At 36.3% G+C, this 20,079-nt stretch overlaps 3 protein-coding genes across 3 annotated transcripts; all 3 read right to left on the reverse strand.

Moving 5' to 3' along the window:
* Window positions 1-5,381: 5,381 nt before the first annotated feature.
* Window positions 5,382-8,116, reverse strand: LOC110683275 (random slug protein 5-like). Its single transcript, XM_021859622.1, has 6 exons — window positions 7,746-8,116; window positions 7,010-7,274; window positions 6,835-6,871; window positions 6,520-6,625; window positions 6,039-6,149; window positions 5,382-5,907 (listed from the first exon to the last, which is right to left on the reverse strand). Exons 1-6 carry the CDS (start codon window positions 7,866-7,868, stop codon window positions 5,791-5,793), a joined length of 759 nt encoding a protein of 252 aa, XP_021715314.1. The 5' UTR covers window positions 7,869-8,116; the 3' UTR covers window positions 5,382-5,790.
* A 348-nt stretch (window positions 8,117-8,464) lies between these two features.
* Window positions 8,465-14,023, reverse strand: LOC110683276 (VAMP-like protein YKT61). Its single transcript, XM_021859623.1, has 7 exons — window positions 13,792-14,023; window positions 13,299-13,520; window positions 12,460-12,557; window positions 10,970-11,074; window positions 10,794-10,859; window positions 10,010-10,096; window positions 8,465-8,761 (listed from the first exon to the last, which is right to left on the reverse strand). The coding sequence occupies exons 2-7, from the start codon at window positions 13,489-13,491 to the stop codon at window positions 8,711-8,713; spliced, it is 600 nt and encodes a 199-aa protein (XP_021715315.1). The 5' UTR covers window positions 13,492-13,520; window positions 13,792-14,023; the 3' UTR covers window positions 8,465-8,710.
* Window positions 14,024-16,497: 2,474 nt separating this feature from the next.
* Window positions 16,498-17,136, reverse strand: LOC110683270. Its single transcript, XM_021859617.1, has 2 exons — window positions 16,941-17,136; window positions 16,498-16,817 (listed from the first exon to the last, which is right to left on the reverse strand). The coding sequence occupies exons 1-2, from the start codon at window positions 17,134-17,136 to the stop codon at window positions 16,498-16,500; spliced, it is 516 nt and encodes a 171-aa protein (XP_021715309.1).
* Between the last annotated feature and the right edge of the window lie 2,943 nt (window positions 17,137-20,079).

Below are 20,079 nucleotides of genomic sequence, written 5' to 3' on the forward strand. Positions count from 1 at the left end.
TTTAAAATAGAATAAAAAGAAATATTAGTTGGAGACTTGGAATTTTAAATTGTAATGCGTTTTGCCAAATCACAATTTAAGCTATAATTTAGACTTTAAAAAAGTATAATAAATACTAGTAAATAACATAAAAGTCAAAATATTGCGAGTAGCTTGAACAAAGTGTCAAATAAATTTTGACGTCGGGAGTAGCCAGCATAATTGGGCGGATTTTGCCAACTACTCGTATTTATGTTAGCGTGATAGATATGGTTGTTTCCAAAATTGATCTAGCATAACTGATTGGACTCTACCAACTACTTTCATATCACTAAACAAGCAATTTCCTGGAATAGAAGTTTTCTGTGCTTGTATAAAGTTTTCTAATTTAACCATTTGATGACAACTTGTACAATGCTCACTTATTTTAAAATATATTACTACGTACATATAGAATTCCTCAATAATTGAAATTATTATCGAATACGGAAGCTTTTACAATGAGTACAATTTTGTTGGTATCTTTGAATGACCAATAAGATTGGGTAATGCTAATAATGGTTAAGTGCCTATTTCTCACGGGAGCGATTATAGGGATACCTGAGAGGTTTTGGAAATTTGGAGTCCTGGTTTATAGGAGAATTTGAAAATAATCAAAGTCATGTTATATATCTTTTTCAATTGAGAAAATCAGCTCATTAAATCTAATACTCCCTCTCTTCTTGTCACATTGACACATTCAATAATTGACTATATGATTTGGGGTCATTAAGTTAGACCATGTATCATAATTCTCCTTCGTAATTTGAAATTTTATGTGCTTAAATTGTTGTTGTCTTAATTTCGAAAAATAGAAGTACTATATTAGAAAGGAAAATTTGTCAAAAACAAGCTTTTAAAGTGTCCACTTTATTTAAAACAACCTTTTAATTTTTTTTTTTTTTGCAATTTAAGACCACATTATAATTTTTTTTTATCAAAGACAACCAAATGTTACTTTCCGGCGTTGACTCAATTTTTGCCGATGTTGACCACGAGTGTGCGAGTCACGTGACCTCCTACATTGCTTAATACACCCCTTTTTCCTCCAATTAACTCCTATTAAAACCTCTGCTTCTCTTTCATCCCTCTTTTAGTACAAGTGAATTGGAGTGAAAATTGGTGTATTAAGCAATATACGAGTTCATGTGCGTTGCACACTAGTAGTTAACATCGGGACAAATAGAGTCAAACGCCGGAAAGTAGCATTTGGTTGTCTTTGATAAAAAAAATTTATAATGTGGTCTGAAATTGCAAAAAAAATTTAAAAGGTTGTTTTAAATAAAGTGGACACCTTAAAAGGTTGCTTCTGACAAATTTTCCTATTAGAAATGTGATTTATATAGCAAAGAACGGAAATGTAAAAGTAACACGACTTTGTATGATACATATATATACATACATACATACATACATACAAGGCCAACAAGGTATGAAGATCGAACCCCCAACCACCTGGGGGGATTGGGGGGGGGGGGTGTGTGTGTGTGGAGGCATAGACGGATTTAGGGAGTGGCCTGTCTACCCCATGAAACCATGATCCTAAAAAGGTATTAGAAATACCTTTGCTAAGATGGTTGCATGCTTGTATAGTGGTATGTCTTACATCATGGCACGGGCATTGATGGATTTTTTACCCCTACTGATTTTAAGTTTATCTGTTGTAAAAATTTAAAGTTAATTTAATTTATGGAAATTTTGACATTTGCTACCATCTAAAAACACTTTGCTTCAGATTTGCTACCTTTTTTTTTTTTTTTTTTAATTTTTTTTTTTACTTTGCTACCACCTTAAACAGATGTTAAAATTCACTACCACTTAACGGAGTCCGTTAGAATTTGGGATTTGTTAAACATCGCCCACAAATTACTACATAAAGCCCACAAAATTCACTTGGTTTCCCTAAATTGCCCTTGACCTTAAAAAAAAAAAACACTCACACTCTCATCACTCACACTCTCATCACTCACACTCTCATTGCTCATCTTCTTTCAACCTCTCTAAAAAAAAAAAATTCAAAATAACGGCAATGTCGAGGCGGCAAGGCAAGGAAGTGGCGGCGGCGGCGGAGGGAAGGATGTCCCAAGGTGGAAAGGTATATTTTGTTTAAAAAAAAAAAAAAAAAGGGGGAAAACCGCCGTGAAAGCGGTGGGGCGCCCTGGCTGGACGCCCAGCCGGCGGTGGTGGCGCCAGATGCAGACGCCGCCACCAGTTGGCTGGCGCCTGGGCTGGACGCCACCGCCACGGTTGCGGCGCTTAGACTAAATATAAATTGGCTATACATCGTACCATGTCGTCGTCTGGAGTCCTCTAGAGAGTTCCTGATGTCGTTCTTCTGAGTTTCAATTGACTTGTTCAGTCTAGCGAACAGTGTATCCAAAGCAGCGGTCGATGAATCAATCCAGTCCTTGGTAGCTCTATGAGCGCTCTCAACTCTACATGTTGTAGTGTTCCCAAAATGAAGTACCTGGTTTGTCCAATACTTGACAAACTTTTCCCTATGAGGGACCCATTGATGCATCACATAGTCCACCAGTGCCGGACACCACTGGTACGAATCCCTGAAGTTAGCCAATGCTCGCTCATACGCTTCCTCTGTGGTAGCCTGTAGGATCTTCCGCCACTTACCATTCACCAATCTCTCTGCCATTTCCAAATTCTTCCTGAAAAGGTTGTAGGCTTTCACTTTCACGCAGTTGTTGATGTGCCATGTGCACAATAAGTGGTTCGATTCGGGAAACAGCTCTGCTATGGGGCAAAGAGACCTCCCTCACAGTCGCTGATGATGGCTGCTGGATGAACATTAGGCCCGATGTAGTTTCTCAGCTTCTCCAACACCCAATAATAACTTGGAGCCGTCTCATCCCTGATGATTGCATGACCAATCAGAAAGTTCTGGTTCGTTGGAGCCATCCCAACCATCTCAACCAGAGGGAACTTGTACTTGTTTGTCTTGTACGTTGAGTCGATCAAAATCACAAATGGCCAAGACTTGATCATATCAGCACAATCAGGATGCACAAGGAAAAGATGAGTCACCTCCGCTGTATCTTCATCAGAATCAAACCAGAACAGGTAACCACGTGATTGTGCCTGGTGTAGCAGCTGCTGTATAGGGTTCCTTCCCTCTGACCGTTCAAACCTGAGTTGCTGTCTGACGTTGTAGATGTGTCTTCGGTTTGGATGGTCTTCTGGAAATTTCTCTAACACAGATGCTAATATTTTAGCAGGCTTCACTTGAGCATCACTCATTTCTTTCACAACTAGTTTCGCAGCAGGACTTAAGCCGCTCAGTTGTCGATGACCCTCTTCATATACTATCATCTCATGGTTGTGATACCCCCATTTAGAGTAACCTATCACTTCCCAACCGTCACGACTCCGTAGTTGTCGAACCTTTACTCTGAACTCACACCCACAACCTTTCCGCTTTGTGTCAAACCGAGTGGCTGTACGAAAATCTCTTTCTTCTCTTTTGCGATAACGGTCACATCTCAAAATGCGATTCATTCTACCATCCCGTTGAGATTTATGAGTTGCTACTACCAAGCAAAATCCAGCTGCAATTGCAACCTGTTTTGCCCAATCAATCGCCTGTTGAGCTTCTACGAATGGACCATCATGTCCAAATATCCCACTGTAATCATTTCCGTCTCCACCATATTCCTGCATCAATTATATATTACAATAAATACATTTAACGGATAATACATTTAATTTCTATATTTCCACAGAATTAACACAAAAAAAAAACATAATTATATATAATCAAACTTAATTTTTATAAAAACCCAATTCGAATTTTCAAACTAAATTTCAAAATATACCATTTCGAATTTTCAAATTTAATTTTAAAAAAAACCTATTTCAAATTTTCAAATTTAATTTACAAAAAACCCATTTCGAATTTTTTTAAAAAATCATTTTCGATTTTTTTTTACAAAAAAATTAAATAAAAAACAACAACAAAATCAAAAAAGAAAAAAAAAATTAATTATTAAAGGTGGCGTCTGCCAGGGCTGCCACAGCCACTGGACTGGCGCCTGGCAGGGCCGCCTCACCCAGTGGAGTGGCGTCTGCCCAGGACACCAGTCTGGTGGTCTGGGCGTCTGGGCTGGACGCCACTCAGGTGGTCTGGGCGTCTAGCCTGGACGCCACTCTGGTGGTTCTGGCGTCCGGCTTGGACGTCCAGGCTACGGTTTGGGCGTCCATCCTAGGCGCCGTAGCCACTACGACGGTAAACCGTGAATTTTAGCGGTCACTTACCTCGTTTTCCGTCGACGACGACGTACCTCCGGCGTCCCCGCATCTCCGGCCTGCCATCCGGTCTCCCCCGACGAGCCAATACGGCTCCACATTTTTTACACCGAGATTATCTCAATTTTAGCAAAAGGGCATAATGGTCAAATCATAACATATTTGTGGGCTTTATGTGGTAATTTGTGGGCGATGTTTAGCGTTTCACTAGAATTTCCGTTATGTTTATTAAAAATTTAAAAAAAAAAAAAAAAAAAAAAACAAAAAACAAAAACAAAACCAGCCACCCAAAACACCTTAGCCACCATCCCCCTCCTGCCGCCGGCGCCACCTCCCCATGGTCCTCCACCTCGCCGCCGTAAAACTCCCCAAAAACCGCTCTTCCTCCTTCTCCTTCACCCACATTCTCCACTCTCGTTACCCACAAGCTTAATTGAATTGGGGTTTGAGATTTGCTCAGATCGATTGGGGTTTTTGGCTGGGATTGAGGCGGGTTTTCGAGGGGAGGGGCTGATAAGGGGGTTGGGATCGCGACGCCGGCGCCTTGCGAATTTGGGTTCGATTGCTGGGGTTCGAACGGACTGGGGTTGCCATTTTGGGTTCGATTGCTGGGGTTCGAACGGGCTGGGATTGCGAATTTGGGTTCCTCTTTTCTGTGTGCGGCGGCTGGCGGTGGCTGGGATTGGGTGTTGGTGCTAATTGGTGGTGATGTGAGGGAACAGGGGAAAGGGGCGGTAATTGATGGTGGTTGGCTGTGGTTCTGCTGCTAATTGGCGATTGTTGATGGTGGTTTGAGCGGCTGGGGTCGCGGCAGGGGATTTGGGAGCGGGTTGGGTGGTGGTTGCGATGGGGTTGATGTTGAACAGTGACGGTGGAAGGAGTGGGTGGTTGGGTGGTGGTTGCGGTAGGGTTGATGTTGAACAGTGACGGTGGAAGGAGAGGGTGGTAGGGTGGTGGCTGGACGGTGGTCGGGTGATGGTAACGGAAATGCTAACGGTGTAAGACAAGTGGTAGTAATTTCTAACAAACTCTGTTTAGAGTGGTAGCAAAGCAAAAAAAAAAAAAAAAATTAAATAGGTAGCAAATCTGAAGCGAGATGTTTTAGGTGGTAACAAATGTCAAAATTTCCTTAATTTATAAATCAACACTAAAATCCGGCCCGGTGAATGTAAAATTTCTGGATCCATCATTGGACGGAAGGACTAACTATCCCTCCATTTCCTATGTCCTCCTTTGTATGACACATATAGGTAACATTATATTGGTTCTTCGTTTTCATCGAATAATAGCAGAAAATTCAAAATTATACTCAGTAGTATTTAACAATCTTAACACAAGTTGCAAAAAATATCTGTAGTACTCTGCTTGCCAATTCAGAGAATAATATGTATTTCTGCTCAGATAATCAGATGGTACGTTCAAAGGGATTAAACATGAATAATAGTGATAACAGTTGGATTGTTGGAGCTCTACTTCTGAAGGTTTTTGTTTCTGAAATGCTATATTTTTGTACTGTCAGGCAACCTGAATAGGCTTCAGTGGCAGTTTGCCTCCATATATATCAGGAAGTTGACTCTCGTCGATATCTTCTAGCATGGTTGATGTTAGTTGCCGTTTCTCCACAAATACTATCTGTAAATAACCGCGAAAATGAATTATGGTTTCACTCATGAAATCTAGCCTTGTAAATCACATTATACATGTATTTTTTGTTGATGAACTTGCAAAATTTTGACAGATGTGCTTTAATTTGGATTACTTACTTTGGTCTTGGTGTTGTCGTCGATGAATGGGTAAATAATCTTCCATACAGCCATAAAGATTCTTGGTGCATGGACTATGAACAGCTTACCTAATCTTTCTGGATAACAGTCCTGCAAACAAACCCTTCATATATTTTTGGTGTTTAAAGAGTCACAAGGGCAGGGGTGAGAATCGATCCAGGATCTCCCTCAACCCTCACTCTTACAAACCCTTCATATTAACAAGCTAAGAATTTTTATAATACATAATTATCTTTTTTGCTAGTTAGATGTGTATAATGTAATATACTAGTATGAAGTTGGTTTATAAACTTGTATTAGGACAATTTTCCTAGGGGAGTCGTAGTCAGGGAGAAATTGTGATCTTATATTATTATTACCACCTACAAAATGGGCCGTTAAATTAAAATACTTATCCGAAAAGGTAGATAGAGTGTTAGGACAATTGTCTAAAGCAGAACAAAAATTAAACTGATTTTACCTGCAAGATAGAGAGAGCTCCAAGATATCCACGGATGTCGCTGTTCGAGTACCCCCATCCTTGAAGATCTCCAATAGCACAAAACTTCTCCTGTCCAAGGGGCATCCTGTTTGAATAATTAAATCAATTGAAACATTTAATTAGGCTTTCAACATCAATGTTGACACACATTAACCGCAAAAAAATACCAATAAACCTTTTATTTCAGGTGATCTAATATAAATTCAAACATTATTCACTAGCCAGTAGAAATATTCAACAACAAAAAAAGGAAAAAAAAAAACCACAAAGTCTTAAGAAAGTTGCTGTAGTAACCTTGTGCATATCTTGTCAAGAACATATGCAGCAAACCCTGTAAAACCCACAGAAAACCATGTCATCAGAACACTAAATTTAATTTCCTGCAGCTGGTGCGCGCAGCTGTACATCAGATCATGGAAGTCAATCTAGCAGTGAAGATGAATGAGTTAAGATGAGAATGGATGCATACGTTTAAATTCATCAGAACCTCCAGGTGTGGTGTTTTGGAAGTGTCGGCGAGCCAACACAACCAGTATAGGACGTCCTTTCTTATCGTTACCTCCTACAAAAGCTTTGTTTTGAGAAAGTTCATTCTGTATTTCTGACTCTGATACATATCCATTAGGTATGAATGTTTTTCTCCATTTCAGATACTTCAAGAACATCGCCCCTGCCTTCTCCACATCTAGATCGCGTGCTCTTAAAAATCTTCTAAGTGTCAAGTCATCTACCTCCTGGTGTGCATTTTAGAAACTTTTTTAGCTTATGTTAAGTTTATGTTATTGGATCATGCATACAAATATAAAGAAATTTTTTCATGCATATTAAATTTGAGTACTAGACATTGTCAAACTATTCATTTTTAGCACCTTCAATTCTAACTGAAAATTTTGTTATGTTGATCAAGCAAAGGCAAAGACTAACTAGAGGGCTTAACTTTTGTCCAAAGTTTTCGACAATGTCATCCTGTTTGCTCCCAAGCACTCTTTGATGATTAGTTTTTTTTTATTTAAGTATTCTGTTTTTTGGATAATCTTAGCTAATTAAGGTCTCAAAGGCTACTTTAAATTTTGTGTTTGTACTTTTACCAATTATATGCAGAACAAACCTAACAAATAATGTTCTTTTGTACATATATAGATTATTGCAAAAAAAAAAAAAAAAAAAAAAAAAAAAAAAAACCAAGGGATTGAAAAGGAGAAAACCTTAGAAGAAGGATCACGGCATTCAACAAAGGCTCTCATAAGTGACAGTTTATGTTGTTCTGCAGTATTTTCCTTGCCTTGGATGATCTCCTTCACATCACTCCCTTCACCGGTGTCTTCCATTATTCTTTCTCGATTTAATTTTTGTTTGGAATTTTTCGCGTTATCTATGTGAGTAGTCTTACAGTTCTCTCTAAATAAACTACACAAGTAGCTTAGCTCAAGTAGTGACAGCAATAGCGTGACAAGAGGGGAATGTATGATTAACCAGATTTATTATCAACCGAATTTAAATGACTCAAATTACTTGTAGAATGTAGTACTAATGTAGTATATGGTCCTGAAAAGAATATGCACACAATAGTAGTGTTTAGATTGTTTAGAATACTATAATTGGGTATGCTAATTGCCAACTACTAGAATTTATGAGTACGTAATTTGCGTTGTTGAGTATGTAGGCCAGTTGGAATTGACAACAACGTGAGCTGCATGTTAGGAAAAAATTATTTTGTTGGGCTTAATTGATTGCGTAATAACTAGAATATGAGAAGACAATCATCTAACTACATTTATTTGATTTCATCATGTATTTATGATTTTGTATGTGTGATGTTAACTAGTTCTACTCTTGTACATACATATTCTAGAAAATGGGAGATTTGTCCCTACTGTGTTGCGATTATATAAAATGGGTTGTAAAACATTTTGTGATTGTCTTGTAATTAAAGCTTTGAGATCAGATTAAATCAGACCAGACCAGACTATTATGCCGAACAAATCTTATAAAGAGATATACACATATGTAGTGGATCACACATTAAAATTACAACTTAAAAATAAATTTCACGAATTCCATTCCACATAATGTAATAGGTGATTTGTATGAACAGATGAAAGTCCCCATTCTTCATCGTCTCCACATTTGTATGTTGATCTGTCAAGGTAGCATTAGTCTCTACAAAAACTCATAATATTGTACAGCAAGAGTTGGTCTTTTTTGCTTGCTTGTAGAACATCTGTGCCAAAAACAAAAATTTGTTACCGTAAGTTATCATAAAAGAAAAAGATTTTTCCCAACACTCGAGCTACAACGTCACAAGTCTCACAACCTTTTTTCTTTTTTTTTTTGAGGGGGGAAAAAAAATAAAAAATAAAAAATAATTTCAAGCTAAATAAAATCTTGTTTGTCATGCATATCACAATTTCAATTCAAACAATTAAACTGATTATCGTTGAAACAAGATACCAAATGAAAATTCTACAGCCAATAACATTGAACTCATACTTGTTAAAACACAAACCCAAACTCATGTTCTCATTCTTTAATTATTTATTTCTAACGCTTCATTCCCCCATTCCTAAAGTCCAAAAGAAGGTGATTTCACATCTAGCATGGTTTAGGCCCCTTTTGGTTTGATGTATAACATTATCAAACAAAAACTAGTTTCGTGAAAAGAATATTTGCAAGGAAAACCGCAATTGCAAGTTAGTTTTCCCTTGTTTGGTTCAAACTTCCCCCCCTCCAATCTCTCCTTTTCTATCTATGTACTCCTATAAACTTCATAATTATTTTTCAGTGTTAATTTCAGATCCTTTCGGACTTTTCCTCTTAGAGCTTGTTTTGAGTAAAATCTCCAAAGAGAAAAACCAAGAGTTCTGCTTTTTGCAGTACAAAGCAAGAGAGCTCGGATGAAATGTACAACGCCAAAAAAAAGCTGCAGACAATTATTCAGCACATCACATTCTAACACACACACATGAAACAAATATATAAACAAACAATATTATCAAATTTGAGTTACTGAGTTAAAACCTTAGCTTGCACATTGACATAAGACAAAACATTTAACCTTACTTGATAAAGAGATTAAATGATCCTAGAATAACAAACTGAACAGTTTATCTTGGAAAATTTCCTATGTTCATCTGTGAAAAGATAAAATACAAAATTATAGGAATTTATTTTTGAGGCTTGTTGGTTATAAAAAATAACAGTCATGTTCTCCAATAAAATTGTGACCAAGGTACAATGTGGATAGGCAATGGGACACCTATGCAATAGATCAAGAGACAGTCCTCCCACATCTTTCAGTGAAAAATAAAGGCCTAAAATGTAGGACAATATAAAGAGCAGAAAATTCTCAAACATAAGCATATCTGGCAGAAGTACAAGGAAAAAACACCACTTGCAAGAAATATATACATACAAGCAAACACCAAAATAAAAAATAGCTAAAAGTTACGAACAATGATCAAATAAACACCTGTGATGCAGCACTAAGATCAGAACTCTTTTCTACCAAGCTATCCAGCCTTTCACCACGCTCTAGGACACTATCAATTGTCTTATGCTGCAGAAAATTGAAAAAAAAGGATTAATAAAAAAAAATAACAATTTAATATCAGACAATCTTATTGAAAGAAATAAAAGAGAGTACTAAGCAGACTCATTCCTGCAATAGTGCCATTACACCTACCAACAATATGCCTTTGTATGCATTATGCATTTTGATAAAGCACAATATATTTCTTATTAGGTTACCCAATCATCACATTGCAGAAAAGGAACTGTCGGATGAGCAGTATTGCAGTAGCAAGTATATACTCCATATATACATATTAGAGTAATACATGTCCAAAAAAAAAAAAACTGTCAACAAAACTCTTAGCATTGACATAGGTTTCTAGGAATACCAAATCTTTTCAGATAACTAAACTCAAATGGTTCAAATTTGATATTACAAAACCTAAAGCTGTAAAAGCTGCTGCTTTAATTAATGAAGGCTGGGCAGAGACTGATAAATAGCTTTTATACCTAAAAATGTATGTAACAAAACAAAAATGGCACAAGTTCAGTAGACAAGTACATGTAAACGCATGTATATGTGAAGTAAGGCAAAGCAAACTTTTAAGAGTTGGTGCCAAGTAGATGATAAGGTTTATAGAATAGATTTATCGTAAGATACAAGCTGTCAAATCACAGTTTTAGAAAGCAAAGGACATATTAAAATAGGCCATGTTACTCAGATGACAGCGCAAATTTCATACAAGAATAATCTTAGTTTCATCCAGCTCCCTTTGAATCTTCAGTAGCTTGTCAGCTTCAGCTGGGTCCTGTAGATTTAGTAAAAGAAACCATGATCAGTTCTGTCTCAAAAAGCATACACATACAAAATACCTCAATCAATATAATGGTCTAATTAGAAATGCCAACACAGAAATACCTGGTACTTGGCCAAAGCCTCATTCAAATAAGGCCATGGTTGTGTGCTATCAGAATTTACACCTTTCCATGAGTCACCAAATGCCTTTTGGTATTCATCTAACACCTATAAAGCATTAACATCAATAGCCATCCATGGATTGAAGAAATTCAATTGCTACGGTTACTTTGTCAAATTGTCAAAAAAAGAAAGGAGGGGGGGGGGGGGGGGGGGGGAGCACAAAGCATGCACTTGAATATAATAGTGTCACTAACAATACCAGCTGAAAATTTGCAGATCAAATTATCTTAAACTAAAAGTAGATAACTGTAAATAGGCAATAAATAAAGTGGATCTTATTCCAACATCTGTAAGAAAGGGGAAAACTAAGGTGACCATTAGTTTAAACTTTAAAATACGTTATTTTGCAGATCAAATTAACTTAGTTCGTACAGTGTTTTAACTCACCAAAAGATTTGTAAAAAATAAAACAAAATTATACATATTTCAAGGGGATATAATGTTACCTATGAACCCCCACCCCCCAAAAACCACAAACCAAATTGCAAACCCATACCAAATATAAAACTAGTTAAATGGCTTGGGAGGATACGATACTCCGTATTACAATTACAATATTGCATACAACATTAGTTCTTACAACTATTTTACAAGAGTGATTGGATAGTAAAGAAAGGATAAACATTATCAATGAAATGGGGAAAACAATAGAGAGCAAATGAGGAAGGAAGAAACTAGTAAAAGCACACACACACACACACGCACAAAAAAAAAAAGAATGAAAGAGATTAAAGTTGTGAGATAATCCAGAAGACAGTCTTGTGTGTGTGTGTGTGTGAAAAATAAAAAAATGAAAACAGAGATTAGCGTTGTGAGATAATCCAGAAGACAGTCTCACGTGAGTGTGGATGGGTGGGTGGGTGTGTGTGTGCACGTACACGTGGGCGTGTGTGCATGTGTAACGTGTGTGTGTTATAGGAGATACTACCAGCTAGCACAGTTGCAGATAAAGACCGACAAGTGAGGATAGGAGACACTACCAGCTAGCACAGTTGCAGATAAAGACCGACAAGTGCGGTTAGGAGATACTACTAGCTACACAGTTGCAGATAAAGACCGACAAGTACGGTTAGAAATCATAGGAGAGGACAGCAGGAAACGTGATGTAACAGTACACAGACACACAAATATTTCAACAAAGCCTCACATTCTAAATTTTAGGAAATTTTGACAATTACCACCTTCTGTTATGTCCATTTTAGCAATTACCACCTTCTATTTTTTTTTTTGAAAATTACCACCTTCTACTTTCAAAAACATCAAAAGTTACCACCTTCTTGCCCCCCCAACTACCACATGACATCATTTTGGGCTCATTCTTTCCCTTCCCTCCTTATTTCCCTCACATTTCTCATTCCTATTTGGATACCAGCAGAGGTTTATTGTCTATGCCATAAGAAAATCACTATACATGTAATAGGCCAAAGTACCTGGGTTAGCAGCGAAAATGCACTCCGGACTGGGTAGGGGTCATCCATAAAACCCAGTGCACAAAGGCCCCCTCTATTGTAAGCATGCACCTTGTATTCTGATCAAAAGAAGAAAAAAAAAAAAAAACAAATAAGGTTCAGAGCCAATAAAGCTGAACAAGAAAAAGATGTGAATGTTCAACTATTAGCATAATCCTTCACTCACACTTTCTTTTTAGCTAAATCACTCGTGAACCTAAAGCAGCAAACTCAAGTAACAACACTTGCAGGACTCATTCATAGGGCAACTGCCAACCGTTGGATTTATAAGCAATGTGATATCAAACCCCAATAGCAATCCTGAACATAATTAAACATATACATAGTATTTGACATTCTCATTATTGCTGAAACAAGGTAAGCTTTGTATGAATGTTCAATCATTTAATCAACATATTTCATCAAACAAATTACTTTTATCTAGCACACTAATCAACCAAAACAGAAAACACAAATCACGGTACTCTTAAAGGGTGCAACTTAGAGGGCAACATCCAATATGTGTAAATCAAAACAGTTTGTAAGTATCGAACCCAAACCGCAATCCTGAACAGAATCTAACACAATAATTACCCAATGAGCAATTTAATTTCAGCATATGATTAGAACATTAGAGCTGATCCTTAAAAAAACAAATAACTTTGCTGAACTAAATATTAAATTTCAATCCCAAACCCATAAAATCAAGGCACAAACATTTCAATCAACCCAAAAAATGGAATAATCCTAAACCCACAAAAACAGACAATCAAACAAGACCAATTACAATAAAATGAATCAAAAAAAGTAAAAATAGAAACCTTCATGTTGAACAGATTGACGTTGGCCAGGACGGGTGCGTTTGGCAACAGTACGAGAGACGAAGACGATGAATTCACGAACGCTGGATCTCTGAAAGAACCCGAAAGTACTCACATCCGATGCATTTGCTAAGATTATCGGATTTTCTTCACTTGACCCGCATTTCAGAACCACAATTGCCGTGATCTTCATCACGACTTCTTGCTTTTCTCTCTACAAAACTGAAATCATTCTTATTAGGTTGTGCTTGGATATCTACTCAATTCATTTCAAATGAAAGATTTCAATTTCAGAATTTGAATTCAATTCCGAAATAGTTGAATTTCAATTCCTGGATTTCAAATTCCATGTGATGTATGAACAAGAATAGAATTTCTACAGATATGCAGAGTATATTAAACATTGAAAAACTGAAATTATTAAATTGATATGTGGAAAAACTTTGATTGAAGGATACAAAAAAAATTAAAAAATTAAAATTTAGAAGATTACCTGAGCAAAATACAGCGCCTAAGCAACGAGAAACCCAGAATAAAATTTGATTTATATTCTTCTCCTTTTCAAACAACGAAATCTAGGCCGGTTCTTTAGAGTTGTTTTCCTTTGGAATCAATTGCTTAAAATAAGAAAATGAGGAATCTTAGAGCACCCACAACGCCACAAATCCACAATAGTGGGGTGGCTCATAATTTTCTCTTCCCTACTTTTCCCCCTCCGAGTCACCCTCTTGAGTCACTCCTTTTATTTTTCCTATAATGATGAGTAACCTCATCATTCTCTCTCCTACTTTTATCAATACCCCACCATATTTTGTTTCTCCTATCAATGAAGTTTGTGTTTAATTATTCTTCTAATAAACATATTAGTCGAACTAATGACATCTATAAGTTCTTGAATTTGTCATTAATTTAGTTTACGTAATAATTATTTATAATAATTATCAAAGTATTCGTAATAATGACATGATTAATTTAAATATTATTTAAAAAAATATATTGAAGACTTAACTATTATTACTCGTAAAATAACAATATCACATTTAATTCATAGACGGAACTGAAAAGAACACGGGAAAACATAACAGTGAAAAAAAAACATTACATAAGAAAATAATTATCCGACTACTTGATATCGTCATTCATTACCAAAACGACTCCATACGTGCTCAACCAAGTCTTTTTTCAATGACACATGAGTTTCCCTGTCTCGGACCTTATTTTTGTTTGCCATGTAACCCGCTAAACTGAGATTACGTAGTCGTCCTTCTCTCACAGTGAATGGTTGGTTAATATCTTGGTTTGAAGATCCGGCTATATTTTGAGGTTGATTAGTGATAAATTCATATGCATCGTAATGCAAATAGTTCTCTCGCTCATCTTAAACAATCATATTGTCCATGATAATGCATGCCATAATAACTTTCCATAGGATTTCTGTCAACCATGCGAGAGCTGGTTATAACACCCCCGATTTACTAGCTAATAATAAATAGGAATTAAAGGAAAATAAATAACCTTTGAATAAAATTGCGGAAGCATACACCTTAATCGAAGGTATTACCGCCACACTCAACAACCTGTCAAGTGTTAAGGCTTACAAAATCCCAATAATTACAACCCGATAATCTAAGTGAGCTATTTATACAACTTTATAAATTAAACTTGTTATAACAAACTAATCGAAACACTTGAACTCCTTTAGCTACAACCACTTAATCAACCTATTTAGACAAACTTAACTGCTCACCATTAAGGACAAATTCCAAAATAGATCGTCGCAGGGCCACCATAAGAAAAAGACATGACCGCAAACACAAGTAGCACAACAAAATAACACATACGTCAGCAAAAAGCTGAGTAATCATCACATATCAGAGTATATAGAGTATACTATAATAATTAACATTACTATATCAATTAAATAATGTAGTTCGAAATTACATTACACATTGTACTCTGAAAAATAACCTTTATCAACTAAACCTCGAATAATAATAATACGAACCTTTACTCAATCAACTCATATAACCCATAAGTGTGTCATGCTCGTTGTTCGATCTATACCTAGCCTTGGACATGGGTAATTCGAATAAGTAAACCAACAAGTATAAAAACTTGAATACTCTCAATAACCAGAAAACACCTTCAAACCAGACCACATACGGGTCAATTTCCACTGTAGGGGACCATATAAAAATATAAATAAAGATTGTACCTCATTCTTAACTCATGATTATCATCCTCTTACCAACATGCCAAGGGCTAAGATATATAACGCCAAGCCTCAAACCAAGAACAAAATAATAATTCTCAACCTTTTGATCTTATACATCGATCAAATAACCATTCACAAACTAATAATAATATCTCAACAATGACACATGTTCCCAAATAACATAACAATTCAATTCAAAAACATCTCAACTCTTAGGAAAATAATACTAGCACCCAAAAATAATCAAATCTCAACCTAATATAATAATACTCTGCATTAACAACCCTAAAACCTCAATATAACAATACTCTCTAAAATAACAACATTAAAAACCCTAACACGAAATAACACAATAATCAATTCGAAAAATTAAATCATATAATACAGTATAACAAAAGTAATACAATATTCAATACCAATCAAATCATATAATACCATATAATAATCAATTACATACATATACAAGATTACAAATAATAAATCATACAATTCATATATAATAATAAGAAATACAATACAAACGACTCCAAAATAAGTTCTGTGTGATTACCTTTCGAAAATAATTAACCAAATATTAAAGAAAGGTCTTGATTGCTTTATCACATCTTATGCGCACAACTCCAAACACTTTGCAATAAAAAGTAATTGGTTTGATCAAATGATGATCTTGGATTGCCGCATGATATAAGAAGGGAATTGATGAAGTTTGAGCATAAGACAAATAAAGTAGTGGAAACAAGTTTACAGAGGTCAAAGCTTAGAGTTTTTGAGAAGAAAAAAAAACATGACTGCACATACGGCCATATATATATATATATATATATATATATATATATATATATAGGGTTTATGATAATTTATACGGTATAGGATAACAAAAAAAATTATAAAAAAAAAATTTTAATAATTTTTTTTACAAAATTAAAAAAAAAATCTTATTTTAGTCATAAAATATATCTGATAAACTCTTAAAATATTCGGGTATTACACTGGTTGTCGTATTATTGCGAATCGAGCTTGTAACACTCCGAAGGCACGCTCAACATCTTTGTGATAACTTTCTTGCTTCCTCGTAAATAATCTTTGCTTAGAAGTTTGTGGAAGCTTGATGGATGGGATAAATGTTGTTGGATATATACCATATGTAAGGTAGTATCCCATATTGTATCTATTTCCATTCACATTAAAACTCACCTCTGGGGCTCGACCTTCACAAATATCATCGAACATTGGCGACCGTTGGAGGACATTTATATCATTTAGTGAACCAGGTGTGCCAAAAAAAGCATGCCATATCCACAAGTCTTTGGAAGCAACAACTTATAAAATTATGGTCGCAGTTTTACTTCTTCCTTGGTACATTCCTTTCCATGCACGTGGACAATTTTTCCACTCCCAATGCATGCAGTCAATGCTCCCCAACATACCGGGGAATCCACGAACATTACTTTCACGAAGAAGTAGCTCTACATCTGAAGGTGTTGCCCTCCTCAGATACTCTTGTCCAAATTTAGAGATAACCCCTTCAACAAAGTGTTGGAGACAATCTCTTGTTGTACTTGCCGCAATTTTGAGGTATTCATCAACTGCATTGGCTGATGTACCATAAGCCAACATCCTCATTGCCGCAGTGCATTTTTGAAAAGCCGAAGCACCAAGTCTTCAAGTGGCATCAGCCCTTTGTCGAAAGTATTCGTTACTTTTTCTTAGCTCCTCAACAATGCGCGTGAAAACGTGTTTACGCATGCGAAATCTTCGACGAAACATATCGTCATTATAAAGTGGTTTAGGACTGAAGTAGTCATTATATAAACGTGTATCAGTATCTTCACAATCTCTTGGTACATACCACCTTTGCTTCTCAGGATCGGGAGTGAATGGGACATGAAAAGTAGAGGTGACAAGGGGGACAACAGCTGAATTGATAACTTCCTCAATTAATTCCACTTCCTTACGCCTCTGAGTAATTGATTCGTGCCACTCAGCATAGTCGTTCACCATATAATCGAAAATACAAGAACTTGATGAACTAGATGAATTTGAATCAGAATTCATTTTTGGGTATATATGGTAAGAGTAGTGTTTAGTGTGAGACTGTTTTTGTGAGGAAGGGTATTTTTGTTTGTGTGTTGAACTACAAAGTGAATAGGCCTTATATAGAAATTTGTAAATGATTTGAAAACAATTACAGATGAGATAATGTATGGTGACAAAAAAGTAGAAGATGAGATTTCTGATAAGGTTTTCAGATTTCCATCCAATTACAAAACAAAGCATGTATTGGCACACAACTCTAGATGATGAGATGTTCTGATCATTCTGATCAAATATCCTGATTTCTATCCAATTACGAATTATTATATAGGCACGCAACTCTAGAAGATGAGATTACTGATAAGGTTTGCATATTTCCGTCCAACTACAAACCAATGTTTGTGCCCATATCTCTATAAGATGAGATTAAAGAGTTTCTTCATTGACAAGTCAATGACTTCAATTATATTTAAATAGCATTAATAAAAACTAGTTTTACATATGCTCAAAAAACAATTGTTAAATCATACCAAATGAACAACAACATAAATTAAGGCAAACGTTGAAGAAGCCTAAACTAACTTAAAATAATATTAAACTAACAACATGAATAACTAGCCTAAAAGGTGGCTGAACTCCTCTTTCAATTTCTGAAATAGTTGTTGGTCGTCCTCAGAGAGGTTTGGTTTTGCAAGTAGAACACTAAATAACTTGAACCTCTTTTCCTCCTCTTACCTTTTTTTCTTCTCAACATCTCGCTGCTTTTGATAATCCAGCATTTGTTGCGCTACATCAGCTCGCTTCTTATCAACACTTTTGTATTGCTCCTTCATCACATTCATCTCTGATAAACATTCATCTCTGATAGGGCTTGAGTAAACGAATCTAAACTACTAATTCCAGAACTAGCTATAGATTTACCTTTTCTTTTTGCCTTTTTCACCCCATCTGGACGTCCACGCCGACCTACTTCCGTTGGAGTATCTGGTTCTGATATTTTGGAGCTATCACTTTCACTAGTATTCGGAACTTGCTTGTTTGTTGGCCTCCATTTATCATATTTTTTTTAAAACATCCCATATACTGATTATAGTGAACCGGGCTCCGTTACATGATGCACTATACATTTCTTGAGCTTCAGTCATGACATTGTAAGTGTTGGTACCACTTGCATTTCTACGTTGTGCCGCAACATAGCACCCAACCCATAGGTTCACATCTTTGTTTATTCTAACCCAACGACCTTTCATAGCTCTCAAGGTTCTGCGGTGGATAGAGGAAGAATTGTCTTTCCTAGCTTGCTCATACAAATCATATATGGATTTCCACATCATAGCCAAACTATGATCAGTTGTTGTCTCCGGATCTTCAATCGCACATTCTATCCAAGATGAGACAAGTGCGTCGTCTTCTTGTGCACCCCACTTTGCATTTGACGTGATGGTGTTGCTATCTTGCAGATCTTCACCATCAACGTCATCATCGTCATTTCATCATCATTGGCATTTCTTTCAAGAGGAGTTTTGTTGCTACTTCCATCTCCCCCGGGAGTTGTTGGACTATTCTCCACTTGGATTCCAATGTGTTGAGACATTGGGAACATTAAACCAGAAGAAAAATTTTGGGCAATTTGATTCATGAATTGTTGTTGGAATTGGTTAGGAAACTGCTGATTAAGATTTATAATTGGTCGGTTAGGAATGTTATAATATAACATTCTTTGAACATTTGGATTAGCAAGACCATTTGGATCAAAGTGGCACTAGTAGAAAATAAGTAATGGGAAGCCCCAAATGGCAAGCGGTTTTAAAAATCCGCTTGCCATTTACCCAATTTTTTAAAAATAAACCTGTAATATTAAATGGCAAGCGGTTTTGGCGCGAACCGCTTGCCATTAGATATATTGGCAAGCGGTTCAACCCCAAACCGCTTGCCATTTAGAAAAAAAAAAACCGGGATCACAAACCCTAAGCCAATAAATCCCTACACATTCTCACAGGCCTCTCTCTCCTCTCTCCCCTTTCACCCCTATTACCAGTTCTCTCTCACTCCTCTAATTCACTCCCTCACTTCTCTCTCCCCTCTCCCTTCCCCCCTCCATTGTCACGCATCTTCTCTTTCTTCTCAACTCTCCTTTCTCCATCTCCTTGTCTTAGCTTTCTCTCTCATTTCTTTCTTTCCTTTCTCACGCCAAGACCCATTGGTGCTTGTGGGTTTTTGAGCCAATTCCGGTGGTAGTCTGGTGGGTTTTCGAGTGAATTCCGGTGGATTTTTGAGCCAATTCGAGATGGTTTTTGAGCCAATTCGTGTGGGTTTAAATGGTGTAGTCCGGTGGTGGTGCGTGTGGGTTTTTATGGTCGAATTCGACAATAAAAACTCTAGGTCTAGAGTTTTTATGGTCGAATTTGACCCATAAAACCCAAATTTAAAGCCAATTTCGAATTTTTTGGTGGTATTCAAGGTATTTCCTTTTTCTTTTTAATCTTTTATTTTGTTTTTTCAGTGTTTTTTTTTTAATTTTATTGTGATGGG

The sequence above is a fragment of the Chenopodium quinoa genome, unplaced genomic scaffold (assembly GCF_001683475.1).
Source record: "Chenopodium quinoa cultivar QQ74 unplaced genomic scaffold, ASM168347v1, whole genome shotgun sequence".
Classification (NCBI taxonomy): domain Eukaryota; kingdom Viridiplantae; phylum Streptophyta; class Magnoliopsida; order Caryophyllales; family Amaranthaceae; genus Chenopodium; species Chenopodium quinoa.

Excerpts from the sequence above, each read along its gene's own strand:
- LOC110683275 (XM_021859622.1), bottom strand. The coding sequence starts at position 7,868 with ATGGAAGACACCGGTGAAGGGAGTGATGTGAAGGAGATCATCCAAGGC. Across the intron at positions 6,872-7,009 it reads AGGTTCTGATGAATTTAAAC|GGTTTGCTGCATATGTTCTT; the intron begins GTATGCATCCAT and ends TGGGTTTTACAG. Across the intron at positions 5,908-6,038 it reads ACGACAACACCAAGACCAAA|ATAGTATTTGTGGAGAAACG; the intron begins GTAAGTAATCCA and ends GGTTATTTACAG.
- LOC110683270 (XM_021859617.1), bottom strand. The coding sequence starts at position 17,136 with ATGAGGATGTTGGCTTATGGTACATCAGCCAATGCAGTTGATGAATAC. Across the intron at positions 16,818-16,940 it reads TAATGTTCGTGGATTCCCCG|ACTTGTGGATATGGCATGCT; the intron begins GTATGTTGGGGA and ends TTGCTTCCAAAG.
- LOC110683276 (XM_021859623.1), bottom strand. The coding sequence starts at position 13,491 with ATGAAGATCACGGCAATTGTGGTTCTGAAATGCGGGTCAAGTGAAGAA. Across the intron at positions 11,075-12,459 it reads CATTTTCGCTGCTAACCCAG|GTGTTAGATGAATACCAAAA; the intron begins GTACTTTGGCCT and ends AATGCTTTATAG. Across the intron at positions 10,860-10,969 it reads AGGCTTTGGCCAAGTACCAG|GACCCAGCTGAAGCTGACAA; the intron begins GTATTTCTGTGT and ends CTAAATCTACAG.